The sequence below is a fragment of the Chenopodium album genome, chromosome 25 (genome assembly GCF_948465745.1).
Source record: "Chenopodium album chromosome 25, dcCheAlbu1.1, whole genome shotgun sequence".
NCBI classification, from domain to species: Eukaryota; Viridiplantae; Streptophyta; class Magnoliopsida; order Caryophyllales; family Amaranthaceae; genus Chenopodium; species Chenopodium album.
Window position 1 is genome coordinate 31,839,588 of NC_137858.1, and position 14,499 is coordinate 31,854,086.

Genomic DNA, 14,499 nt, shown 5'->3' on the forward strand with positions numbered 1-14,499 from the left:
TAATTTCCTTGATGCCTCTTTGGGATATGCGGGAAGTTACTCTTGGCAGAGTGTTTGGAGTGCGAAATCACTTGTTAAAGAGGGGACGATACGGCGCATTGGGAATAGGAAGGTAGTGAACATCTGGAACGACCCTTGGGTGGCGGATGAGCATGGAAATTTTATTATAACTGAGCCTTGTGATGGTTTAAATCAGGTTAGTGACCTCATTGATTTTGACAAGGTGGAATGGGATGTGGATTTAATTACTGCTCACTTTAACGAGAGAGATCAGAAATGTATTCTTTCAATTCCTTTGTGTTTGAGAGAGCCAAGGGATATGTTAACTTGGGCTTTTTCAAATCATGGTTTATATTCCACCAAAACTGCATGTATGTTGGGTAAAGGTTGCAATTTTGATGATTTCCATCGCATTTGGAGGATAATTTGGGGATTAGAGGTCTCACCAAAGGTCAGGCACTTCTTGTGGCGCCTATGCATTGGAACACTGCCCACCAAAGCCCTGCTTGTGTCGCGCCATCTGATAGATGAGAATGCGCGTCCGTGGTGTGGGAATGAGGTGGAGACTGGCTCTCACGCCCTATCTGAATGCTGGAGGGTGAGAGAACTTTGGGAAGACAGCGGTTGTATGGCTTTACTGAGCAATGGGGTGGCTGACATTTGCGAGCTGATTGTGAGTTGGGATAATGCTAAACTGAAGCTTAAACAAAGGGCCTGCTTTCTTGCGTGATGTATATGGGGCTAGAGGAATCTGAAGGTGTTTGAAGATAAATTCACTCTAAACGCTATCCTCTTGGCTCGGGTTAATAGGAATGTGGAGGAGTATGAGCAATATAGCAAGAAGATTTATTCTCTTCCAACTCCAAAGAATCAGCGCAGCAGTAAGCGCTGGTTAGCTCCTCCTTCTAGAGTGATTAAGCTGAACGTGGATGCCTCCCTTGCTGATGAAGGGTGGGTTGGTTTAGGGGTTGTGGCGCGAGATGATGAAGGTGTGGTTCTGTTTGCTGCAGTCTGCAAGGTGAGAGCTTGGTGGCCACCAGAAGTTGCTGAGGCGAAAGCATTATGCTTTGGAGTAAGGCTCGCAAAAAGGTATGGCTACGGGGATGTTATTTTTGAATCAGACTGCTCAGTTGTGGTGAATAGACTGTCCAAAGGAGCTGTGTATTTTTCAGACCTTGATGGGGTACTTGAAGACATTTTATTTCTTTGTAATTGCTTTAATTCTGTTTTTTAGGTTCATGTTAAGAAAGATGGTAAGTTTGGCCTTTGGACAGTCATTTAGTTAGAGTAAGGCCTTTCGGTGTAGAGCAAGTTTGGGAGAATTGTTGTCCCCCGGAGATTTCTCTGTAAGTACTCTCGGACGTTTGTCCATTACTAAATTAATGCATCGATTGCCTTCCCATAAAAAAAATAAAAAAATAAAAAAATTAAGGACAGTAGAGAGAATAGGGATAATTAACCACCAACAACAACAACAATCTCCCCACTAGGCTACCACCATAGCCAAACAGCAGCCTCCGCCGCACCCCTGAACCACCGCAAAACTAACCCGAAACCACCACTACTCACCTAGAACCACTGCAAAACCACCTGAATCACTCTAAACCACCCCTGAACCAACCCGAAACCACCCGAACCCACCTGAATGCACCCGAAAACCCACCTAAACCCACCCGAAACCCGACACCATTGGAGGTTTAAATAAATTTAAATAAATTTTTATCATAAATACATTAGAGGTTGGATAACATTAGAGGAAGGAAAAGAAGGGGAGGGAGGAGAAGAGAAGGGGAGGGAAAGGGAGGGGAGAGAAAGAATGGTGAGTTTTCCTTCCAAATCTCTCCATTGTTGGAGGGATCATTTTCCTACAATTTAATCCCTCCATTTCTCTCCCCTCCAATTCCTTTCCATTCTCATTTGTTATCCAAATGAAAGATATCACATCTCTTCATTTCCCTCCCCTTCTTTTCCTTCTATTTCCTTCTATCCAAACACACCGTAAATGTTGAAAACGGGTAAATTTCTATATAACCAGAGAAGGTTTAATGACATCAATTATTTTAGATTTGCGCAGCATCACTTCCTCAGTTCCCTACTCCTTGCACCGTCTTTTTTTTTTTTTTTTGGGAGAGGAAGGTACTAAGGAATGGAAGGAAATGGAAATCGAGTCTGTTATGTTTAACAAAAGCTATATCCTTAGCAAATGGTGAATAGAATAAGTTCTTAAATCATCAAACGCATAAGATATGACAATGCAGTGGAACACATACGAAATAATTGGTTGAGTTTGTTGTGTTGAGTGATTTAAATGTTTAGGTTGGGTCATTTTTTATTTCAGTCTGACGATTCCTTGACCTTGATCCAAAAATAGTACAATCTTCGCATGGCATTGCTAAATTACCTGACTATTCATTAATAATCTATATTCACAACTAACAACTACAAGCAAATCCCAAAACTAACGGCTACTAAGTTTCACATTTTTTTTTTTTTTTTTTTGAAAGACTAAGTTTCACATTATTAATTATCAAGGCTTCACCAGGTGTAGTATATTCTGCTCAAGTGCAATTTGAGATCAAAATTGTGAGTAGTAAAAGGAGAAAAGGTGAAATAAGATCATACAACCATTGACACAGTAATATTGAGGTAAAGTGATTGACATGAAATTGTTTCGCCATCACACTATCAGTCAGGCACAAGAGGGTACATTTCAAACATACAAATACTTCTCAAAAACTTGACCAATCTTGAAAAGCAGATTTCCTCTGTGCTAAGGGGCTACATAATGTGATTGCCTGCTCTCATCGGGCTTTTTCTCTGCTGGAAATAAATAAATAGATAAATAAAATAACAATGATGTAAGAGGCAGTACAGAGTAGAGATGGTAAGTATAAAAGAATGATAGAAGTTTGCATCAACAAGATATCCATAAATAATAAACAATATACCTCTTGTAAAACCCCACCAGCAGGGTAAAGTTAGCAGGACATTGTTGGAATTTCCAAAAAAGCCATGAACCCAACTATTGTTACACTCATATTAGCAAACAATGCCAGAGTATTAACATTTCAGACAATTCTTGATTGAGAATATCTGGCAGACATAGATGTTTGTCTCTAATACAAAATGCAAAAACATTAGAAGGAAGTTCATCAGAATTTTCTCGTAAACCAGTAAAGGCTTTTGAACCTACTTGAAGCACTAGAATTTCTTTCCTGCTCCTCCCTTTTGGTCCATAACATACTCCATAGAGCCCTTGGGACTCGGGAGGGCAGCGTAATAGAGTTGGCTCACAACCTTCTGAGTTGATTGATGAAGGTCCATATTAGATTAAATTGGATCCTAATATACATTCATTAATCATCGTCCTAGCCAATTTCCCAAAATCCACCAATCTATCTATTCCAATATCAATACAGTTAAAGCGAATAAGGACAAGTTTCAAACCTTCATAACTTTCATGATAGAGGAAGGGTGGTGGGAATCCTTGTCAAGTCCAACTTCAAATTTCAAGGAATGAAGATGAAGAATCTTCAGATAATGTGGATCCCTTTGATCTTCAAGCCACTGATTTGGTGGAGTAAATGGATTTGGATCCAAGTTTCTATCTAATGAGAAGCAACTGTCAGGTTATGATGAGGCCTTACAAGTTACAACCCTTCAAACAAAAATGTAATGATGAGAGTCCTAGTGCGGAATACTAGGGGTGCTTCATGAAAAGAACTTTGTTAATACTCAAATGTCTGTTATTTTGTCATACTAGAAATAAAATCGTTGAGATTCAAGCACAGGAAGGCTTTGTCAGGGCTGGGCTGTGATGAGTTCAAGGTTTTATCGGTGCTTAGAAAGAGAAATAATATTTGGTTTTTCAGGAAGAACAACGTTAATCTGGATTATGTTCATCATTTATTTCATCCTACTTTTCAGCACAAAGAAATTTTGTTGACGACTATGAAGGGCATGCATGTATGTTCTTAGTTTTTCTAAGGCAAGGCAAGGCAAGGCAAGTTTAAAAATAATTCTCTTCCTAATATACCTTGGATGTTGTTGGAGACTTCAACGAGATTAGTAAGCAATCAAAAAAGGAGGGTGAGAGTCTCTAGACAGAATCAGTATAAAGCCTTAATGCCTGGCATTAGATATTTAGATAAAGGCCCTGGGTTCTTCAATGTCCAAGATAGGCTAACCTCAAATAAATACTGGAATATAGATAAAGGCTCTACAAAATAGTCCTCCGGATCGCACACTGATGAGATTTAGTTGGATGATGCCCTAGAAGAGGGGGGAGGCTAACATTTATTTCCTAAAAGGACGAGATACTATGCAATGAATTAATGTAAGGGGAAGAAACATATTAAGTCGTGGAATATGATTCAGTTAATAACTCAATACTTAGTAGTGTCTTGAGGACGAATCCACGGGAGTTAGAGTAGACGATAAATGAAATCCATCTCTTCCTATTTTCCACCATTTATGATGCTTTAGAATGTTAGATCATACTATAGCATATTATTTCTTTTAAGCACTGGAGCAAAATGTATTTAGAAAAACTCATGCTTGCGAAAGATGGATTCTTGCTAGGCTTGAAAGTATCCAGCGTGTTCAGTTCTACATCCTCCATCTTTATATTAGTCTTAAAAAAGAACTTATCATTTAGGGCATGCTTGGATTGGAGGTAATACATTAAGGGGGTAATAAAAGTCAAACTAAGCAAAATGAATGTGAAAATGGGGAAGAAAGAGATAGTGATGGTGTGATTGTAAGAAAATTATGTAGTGATGGTATGGTGTGAGGTGAAGAAAGAGGAATCAATACCCTCATTTTGGAGGTAATAGTTACACTAGGGGGAGGGTGGGTAACTATTACCCTCATTATGAGAGTAATAATTCCTCCATCTCTCTCTTTTCCTCATGGCACAACTAGTTTAATTCATTTGGAAGCACCATGTCTCCTACAACAACAACTCTAATTACTTTTGTTTTTTCAAGTTTGACTTTTATTACCCCCTTAATGTTTTACCCCCAATCCAAGCATGCCATTAGTATGAAAATATTATGCTTCAAGAATAAAACTGTAGGCTCAGAAATTTGGGAAGTCAATGCTAGATTTCTGAGACAAGAATACAAAAACATTCTCATATCGATAGCTAAGATTATAATGGAACGAAAGTGTGATGTTACAAGACAAAGATGGAAGTCTTCTTTTCAATTAATGGCCAGAACTTATTCCCATCAGATATTCACTTCCAATCAAATTTGCCAGCCTCACATCATTAGATATCCCATTCACATGGAAGAAGTTTTTTTAACTTTTTCTATTCAAATAGCTCCTAAGAAATCTCCTGATCAGCAGGTCCTTTGTCCTTATGGCATTCAACTGATTTTTCACAACATTTCTGTGATGTTCTGTAATTACATGTATGATTGTATAGAGAATGCAGCTATCCAATAGCAGATCAATAACACTTTCTCTAATTCCTGTATTCTAGTCTAACAAAGATTTTAGGCCAATTGGTTTATGTAAATACTATTTACAACCTTATCACAAAAATCATAGAGAATAGGCTAAAGCCTTTCTAAGATTACATGTTTAGTCCCACTCAGTTTTTGTTCCGGAAGATGTTGTTAGACGGCTCATTTCTTCAATTAAGCTCCTCCTGCTTCAAAATTTATCATGGCTTTGAAAATCAAATTGGCTAAGGCTTATCATACGATTTTGAGAGTGCTTTCACTGGAAAAAAAAAATTCTTGTCGGGTTTCTTCAAAATTAACCAATTCCATTAGAACTTGAACCAAAGCTTCAGGAATTTCATTTATTTGGAATGGTTCTATTATTTATTGTTTCTCCTTTATGAGGTATTCAACAAGGGAATCCTCTCCCTTATTACACTGGTGATATCAATGGGAAGGCACTCAATTCTTAGTGAAAAAAGTATTAACAATCTAAAGATCCCTATGAAATCAGTAGAAATGTTCATCTCTCTCACATTTTCTATGCCAATATGCTCAGTTTGGTGAGGGTCCCACAGATAATTTGGCAACCATTTAGGGTACCCATTAATCTTTTGACAAGATTTACCTCCAATTGTTCAAAATCAAAGATCCCTTAGACATCTCATAGAGTCTACCTCTCATTTTCAGGGTGCTATATTCTTTGATAAATTGCTATTATAAAACTATACATTGAGACGAAATTAGATCACACATGACTATTATTAATCATTAATTAATGGGTTTTCATGGTAAAAGTTTTAGAAGTTTGACCCAAAATATTGCAATGAGGCAATTTATTAGGGACAGAGGAAGTAGCAAGTGAAATTCCTTTTCCCAATAGCTATACTCTTATCATGTAATTTTCAGATTCATTTCCTCTATGCTATTCCTTTTACTTTTGGGTGTTATAAAGGATCCAGTTAAGATTTGTAGAATTTTTTGTGAGACTAAGCTAAAAAGTCAAGATAGCTAGGATGAACTTTGCAAATCCATACATTTACTGGTGTTAGAGAATATAATTTAGATAATTAAATTTTTTTAATTCATGGCAAGGATGAAGAGGTTGCTAAAAGGGGATCAAGGTAAGCTTAAAATTAGAGCTATAGAGGCTGGATACCTCTGGAAATCCAATTTTTTAATAAAATATTCCAAGTTCATCCCACTATCATATTTGGAGGGACATTCTTCATGGTAGAGATCTTTTATAAGATTCAGATGTTCTAAAAATAAGAAGAAATTTCTCTGTAGTATCATCACTGTAAAAAATGGTCTAATTTATGGATTGTCCTATTCAAGATGTAGTGGCGGGTCGGAGGATGGCTCATGCATGGTAAATGAAAATTTTCTTGGGTCAGTCATCTTATTTTTCCCAATATCCAACTTCTGTCAGGATAACTCATCGATTCAGAATTTTGCAAGGATAGTGATTTTTCTATTATGTCTGCCTATAAATTTGTTCTTCCCCCTTTCCACCACCTTCCTCCTAAACCTCTTTCTAAAAATAAATAAATAAAAAAAATAAAAATATAAATAAAATAAAAAAATAAAAATACAAACATTCTATCTATGACGACTATGAGTAACTTTACCTAGATGTTTACAATGCAACTCTAAAATTTGAGTCCCATCTTTATGTTTTCAGTAACTGTCTGACTGCGGTGGAACGATGAAATCGCTCTCCTATACTAATTTTAGGCCAAATGATTTATATTTCAACTCTGTTTATAACCATAACAGGGAAATTTTATATATATATAAAATCTTCATCATTTACTTCTCTGGTCTGTTAATAATGGTTCAGCTATCTGTATCATTTGGTGCACCAGGATTCAATTGGTTTTGCTTCTTTTCATTCTTCAATCATTTATACTCAAATATTGTATTCTCCATTAGCTAATAATCTAAGTAAGATGAAATCTTTCAAGTACAATCAGTGTAGTGCAACTGCAGATTCTGATAACAGCTTGGACTTGGAAGCCTCTGCACCTAGGTTCTATAAACTGAATACAGATGACATACGGAGGGCTTACAGCTGAAGGCTGTAGGGGAGGTTGTATCAGAATTAAAAAAAGAACTGTGGACTTGTCGATCGTTGGTTTATATATGAAACTAAAGGTTGCCTCTCTTATTGTCACATAACTAATTACTACTTCCTCCGTTTCTTTTTAGTTGACACGTTTCTTTAGTCACGTTTGCCAATGCACAAATCAAATGCACAAATCAAAACGTTAATATCTTTAGTTACCGATAAGTAAAAATTATAAAAAGTTGATATTTTGAAAATATATACCGTGACGAATCTAACAAGACCCCACATGACTATATTTTTCATTACGTATAAATCATAAAACATGGTCAAAGGGGAATGTGTAAATAGTGTTAAAGTCAAAACGTGTCAGCTAATAAAAGACGGAGGTAGTATATAATAAGAGTTTGAAGTCTTTGAACCTGGATAAGAGAAATTCGCACTCTGGAGAGACCTGAGCTAATTCATAACCGTTGACTTAATTAGTTCCTATCATTTTGGCAGATGAGAGCGTTCAGGGTTGTCACCTTCTCCTATAAGCGCAGGGAGGGTAATATGTTGGCTGGTGCATTGGTAGAAAATGCGCTTAATGCAAGAGATGTCTTTCATAAAAAGCTAAACCTTGGACAGAAATCCTGATGTCGTTTACCTTGAAGGACTTGACACTAAATAGAAATATTCGGCTCTTTATTTATTTATTTTTTTTTTTATTTTTTTTTTTGCTGGTGAGTTTACAGGCCATTGTTAAGTTTATTTCCTCTTAAATTGGTTTTTTTTTTCAAAAAAAAAAAAGAAATTTAATTTTGCTACTCTACTTGTTAGTTTCTTAATGTTCTAACTGTTCTTCTTAAACACATTGTTTGGATAGAGAAATTAGAGGGAAAGTAAGAGAAGAGAGAAGAAGGTATCCATCTTCCCTTGTTTGGCTACCATTTTTTAGGACGGAAGGGAAGGGAAGGGAAATGAAAGAATGTATTTTCCCTTCCTCTTTAATAAACCAAATCCTTCCTATGTAACCTTACCTTCTCCCTCCTCTTCCTTTCCTCCCCCTTCCTTCTTCTTCCCTCCCCCTTTTTTCTTCTTCTACCACATTTCTATCCAAACAAACCCTAAAGGGGTAGAAGGAAGGACACTTGGGTGGGGGGGTGGAGGTAGGAGAGGGTACAAGGAAAGAAGAAAAACAAAAGAAAACTTCACATACCTAAGGAGGTAGCTATGTAAGCACAGTCTAAGGCCTCATTCTAGACACATTAATATCACTAACAAACAGTATACCACTTGACAATGAAGTTGAAGAACCAAACGCCAATACCTACATGGGCTTCATCTTACCCTAATTAGGGGAAAAAATAGTACTGAATAAATTTTTATCAAAAACTTTGTGTGGCACTACTTATTAAAGATTTCTCATTTCAGCCACAACTTTCATCCGTGGAGCCCACATCTCTAATTATCTTCATTTAATGTATCTTAAATTACTAAAATATCTCAAATACCTCACTCTGCAACCATTTTACTCCAAATCACAAAAACTAAAAAAAAAATAATAATAACATAAAAACTGTGATCCTAACTGTTTATTATGTGATATAGGGGTAAATCCAGGGTATATAGGGGTGAATAGGGGGGTTATGATGTATGGAAGACCATACTAAAAAAAATAGCACCCCATGAATCTCTTGGAGGTAAACATGTTACATCAAATTGAGTTGTGAATTCATGCTAAATCTCATCTCTACAACCCACCCTTGTAAAATTGAAATACTTATACTTACCCTAGTAAAATTGCAATACTTACTTACATCTACCATGTACTACCAAATTTTAACACAGATCCATCTTTAAAACAAGGTTAAGGTGCATTAGTCCTTATAAAATCAAGCATCATATTACTACCTCATTGTCCGTTATGCTGCATTCTGAATAAATCCATAACACAAAGTGTGTTTGGATGGAAGGAAATGGAGAGAAAGGAAGGGAAGGGAAATGGAGGGATGAACAATCTTTCATTTGGATGACAAATGAGAAATGAAGGGAATTAGAGGATAGAGAAATGGAGGGATTAATTTGTAAGAAATTGATCTCTGCAACAATGGGGGGATTTAGAAGGAAAACTCATTATTCTTCCCTCCCCTCCTTTTCCATCTCTCCTCTTCCCCTTCCTCCCCTTCTTTTACTTCCATTTTCTTTATCCAGCCAAATTGTAAAAAGAATTTTAACCCGTTACAGAGTGCTATTAAGTACACTACAATCAATAGTTGCTCAAACTAACAGTGTGATTGGAAAGAGAAAGGGGATGGAAAAGAGGAGGAGGGAGGGGGGAGGGGGGAGGGGAGGGGTGAGAAGGGAAAGGAAGGAAATAATGTAAGTTTTCCTTTCAAATATCTCCATTATTGATAATCCCTCAACAGTCTGCATCTCTCCCCTCCAATTCTCTTCTTACCTCATTTGCTATCCAAATAAAAGATAATTCATCCCTCCATTTCCCTTCTTTTCCTTTCTCTCCATTTCCTTTCCCTTCCTATCCCTCCCTTTCCTTTAATCCAAACAAAGTGTAGGAGTCGGAAAAATACCATTCAGAATTCATGAAAGATAATCCATCCCTCCATTTTCTTTATATCATACGATTCTTTATGACGATTCATGTTAGCCGACCTCAAATCATTTTGGGACTAAGGCTTTGTTGTTGTTGTTCATGTACATGGGAAACACCAACAATATATTTTTCATAATTCAAAAAATTTTTGCTAGGATGTCTTATCTCGCAAGTGCCTATCCCCTTAGGCTGAGAAATGAATATGATAAAAAAAAAAAAAAAAAAGAAAAGTTGAAAGATCTAGAGGTAATGAGGAGAGTAAAAATATTAAATTAGGCTTCTTGATGAAATAGAAACACAGTTGAATAATACTTCTTACTTGGCAAGATAAGAATTTACCATAGAAAATGATATGCTCATCTCGATATTAGAAAATGACAACATTAATACTAGGCCAAACGTTGTGGAGTACAAGAAGATGGTGCAAAAGATACCTAGATACAAAAGGGTGATCGGAAAGTATTTTGATGGTCGGAGGCGGCAAAGATCATTGACGAAAACCTGGTGATATATCCATATGAGGAGCTTGTTGAAGAAATAGAGTGTATAGAGATTTGGAAATAATAAAATATTGAAGGAATTTTATGCTATAATTCTTATAAATTGGGTAGAAAGTTAATACTTATGTTGTACCGAAGACATTTCAACAATTTTCTCTTTTGATTCTGAATCATTTTGCATTTTGCTCAATTTTGAAGGTGTAATAAGTATATATGTATGTAGATTTTCGAGCTCATATATATATCAAGATCTCACATATGAGTTCGACACAAGTTGAAACCAAGTATATTCTACTACTTACATTCTAATTAGTGTTCTTATGTGAGATTTCTACTACTGCACACTATAATTTGTCATTGTTTAGTGCGCACATTCATATAAGTACACTTAGAATTAGTTCAATAAAACTCCAAATAAAAAGGATGTTCAGCATCAAAAAGCAAATTACCAAGAGCCTTAAGTGTTACAACTAACCATAACACCCACACAATTGAGGCTAGCCGTCGGACCCCTAGTATATTTAAAAAGATGGAAGAAACAAAGAATAGACTAAAAGAAAGAAACAAAGTTTTTGGTAAAAATATGTAGTTGCACAATTAGGAATGGCACTTTGGCAGAGAATGACTTTCCATTAAAACAACGTATAATGAGGAAGGAGATATTTAAAACTCACTGATATAGCTAGCTTTTCGAGAAGGGGCAATTATTGCTTTTTGTCTTCTGCTTTTCTAGGCTGCAAGAACAAAAACGAAAAGCAAGCATTATATCCTAAATGATGAAGAGGAAAAGGGAGTGTACAAGATCATAGAACAAATAATAACCAAAAACAGCAAAAACGTCACTTCTCAAGCTGCATCACCATTGTTCTCTAAAAAACAGTTTTCATTAATGCACCTTAACATCTTAGACTTCAATGAAACAATAATTAGCATGGAATCATTATTTAGTTTTCAATAATGCTCTGAAGTACCATAATCCAGTAATATCAAAATTTAAGTTGCTTTCATACAAACATGATGCAGAATAGATGCTAATATGATTCGAGGTGAAATAAAAGCAGTAGGGCAAAGATCAACTATGCTAAATGTTAAAATAAAAGGAGATATCTCATACCAACTACCAAGTTAACAATAATTGTTAAAGCAAGCACATAGGAGAACCAGGCCACCAACTCGTTACTAAGTCAATGCAAGTGCAATGAGCCCATGTCGTTTATCATTCCTTTTCATTTGTATTTATATATAGTTTAGGGTCCAAACCCAAAGCAATCCAGAAAAGAATAAATAAGGAGGAAGATATATCGCCACATGCACCAAGACATTCTATCAATTTTACTTTTTTTTTTATTTATTTTTTATTAGTTCTTGCCATTCGAGTTTCTAATGGGTCACTTATGGATCAAAGTACACAACTGGATTAGCTACTAATGTACAACAGCATCAGCAGCAATAATATAAGCCATGACTTACTGAACTCGTCAAGTATCTCGGGTAAGTTAAAACTCTTAGCCACATGGGGTATTAAACATACAGCCATGTAATACATAAGATCAGCAATTTGTGATTGGAAAACACTTTCCTAAACCATGGACGTGGTGAAAAAAAATAGCTATCCTATTCTTCCTCCCACCGTTCATCTTGATGGTATTTGAGTGTTTGCCAAGACACAATATGTTCTCCCGTACAGAGAATTTACTATCAATCATTATAAGATAAAGAAAGCTCTTGCATTGATCATAATCTAAGCAGGACGGGAATCGATTAAAATTCAAGTTGAGCTATACTGAATGTGGAAAAGACGAATGGGTAATACTCACACGAGCACCACCGATGACATCAAGTTGAACTACCAGCATAAGGCACTACTTCACTACATCAATTCAAGGCTGCTTTCCAAGTGAACAAAATTTTCAAGCTCCCAAATTTCAAATTTATTTATACTCCCAAATTTCAAATGCTTTATCACAACATTACCTAATTCATCAAAAGAACAAAAATAACATTTTTTTATAGAGGCAAAAATACTTAGTTTCACCCATATGGTACTGAAACACACAAAAATCAATCCAAATTTCAACAGTAAACACAATTAATACCAAATAAACATAATTGCATCAATCAAAAACATGCCCATAAGGTGTTCGACAAAATGCTTAAAAGAAAAACAACAAACCCAGATCAAAACAGCAAGAACCCAAATCATACCTTAATACTAGGAGTAGGTTCACGAAGTTCTTCCTCAGGAATAATGACAGGCCAACCTTGACCACCATCTCGAAACATCTGCTCAGTTTCAAGGTACTGACCTTTATCAAGAATGAGAGTACGAATGGATTGAGCAGAGGTTTTAGAAGCGTCGAAAACTTCCTCGACGCCATTGACGAAGGTGACCTTGATTTGAGGAGGGTGATCATCGGTGCGACGCTTAACTTCGACTTGGCAACTGGGGTTTGAGTCTCTGGCTTTTCCGGCGCTACACTGGGCTAAGAACTCCATGCACACACCTGCACGGGAGTCCAGTGCGTTGAACTCTAGCTTCACCTTTGACAGAAACTTCAACATTCTCAATTTTCTCTCTCCTCTCTTCTCTTCTCTTTTCTTCCTCCGTTTACTCTGATACTCTGCAACTTCTTATACGGAGAAATATGCCCAAATGAAAAAGGAATTCGATTTAGTATGAGCTTAATACGGAGTATTAGCAATTAACAATGAGGGTAAAATCGTCCTGTAGAATTTTAGTAAGGGTACATTAACAATTGGAAAAATTGTTACTATTAATCCCAACTTTTTTTTTTTTTGAATAGTACTATTAATCCCAACTTTGTGTCATTTACTTTCATTAATCCCAACTATCGATTATTTTTAATAATCTCAACTTTAATGAGTGTTTTCTTTTATCAGGTCAAATGACCGGTGACGTGTTTAAAAGGTAATTTTTTTTTCCTTAAATGCCACATGAAGCAAGTTCATTAGTAAAAAAATAAATAAATAAAAACAAAACAAAAAATAAATTTAAAAAAGAAGCAAAAAAGCCCTAAAATTTTCGATGTTCTCTCTCTTCAAACCTAGCCACCATATTAGGGCTGCCATCGATTTTTATCGATGGTAAGCCCCAAATTCTTCTTTAATTTAATGTTTTTTGCTAATAAAGATCACCATCAGTATGGTGATTATAGTCAGTCCCTCCATGTAGGATTTTGTCAGTCCCTCAATGTAGGGTTTTGTCAGTCCCTTCACGTAGGGTTTAGTATTGTTTGTTTGTTTGGTTTTAGTATGTGCAGGGATACAAATTTAGAAGATTTGTCTTGTAAATTTGTGGAATTGCGCGTCTGTTGGTATAAGGGTGCAAATTTAGAAGATTCGTCTGGCAAATTTGCGGATCTTGATGATCAATCAAGTTATATCTCTTTTGGGACTATACATCAATGGAGCTCCATCAAGAACGGTGCAAAGACATCTAAAATTATCCAGGAGCAGTTTAGAAGCGATGCCATTAGTTTAGGGGTATTTAATTCTTATATTGAGAAATTAGCTCTCTTAAGGGATGATTGTAAGTGCCGAATGACTATTATTATTTAATGAAATCACCCATCCCTATTCCATTAAAAAAAAATAATACTAATAATAATAATAATAATAATAATAATAATAAATAAATTTAAAACCTAACCCAGCCACCTTCATCCCACCATAGCCCCACCGCCTCCCTCCCTAGTACCCACTGGTAACCACATCTCCCTCCCCAACCCCGACAACAATTCTCACCCCTCAGTGGCGGACCTAGGAATTTGACGATGGGGGCACAATTTAGCTATTTAAATTCATTAAAAAAAAAAAAGTTCAGGTACACAATTTTAAAAAGTTGAGTACATATTCAATCCAAAA

At 36.1% G+C, this 14,499-nt stretch overlaps 1 protein-coding gene across 1 annotated transcript; it reads right to left on the bottom strand.

Annotated features, from left to right (window-relative positions):
• Positions 1-11,288: 11,288 nt before the first annotated feature.
• Positions 11,289-13,259, bottom strand: LOC145615152 (uncharacterized). The gene is made up of 2 exons (XM_081670225.1): positions 12,820-13,259; positions 11,289-11,348 (listed from the first exon to the last, which is right to left on the bottom strand). The coding sequence occupies exons 1-2, from the start codon at positions 13,174-13,176 to the stop codon at positions 11,319-11,321; spliced, it is 387 nt and encodes a 128-aa protein (XP_081526351.1). The 5' UTR covers positions 13,177-13,259; the 3' UTR covers positions 11,289-11,318.
• Positions 13,260-14,499: the final 1,240 nt, after the last annotated feature.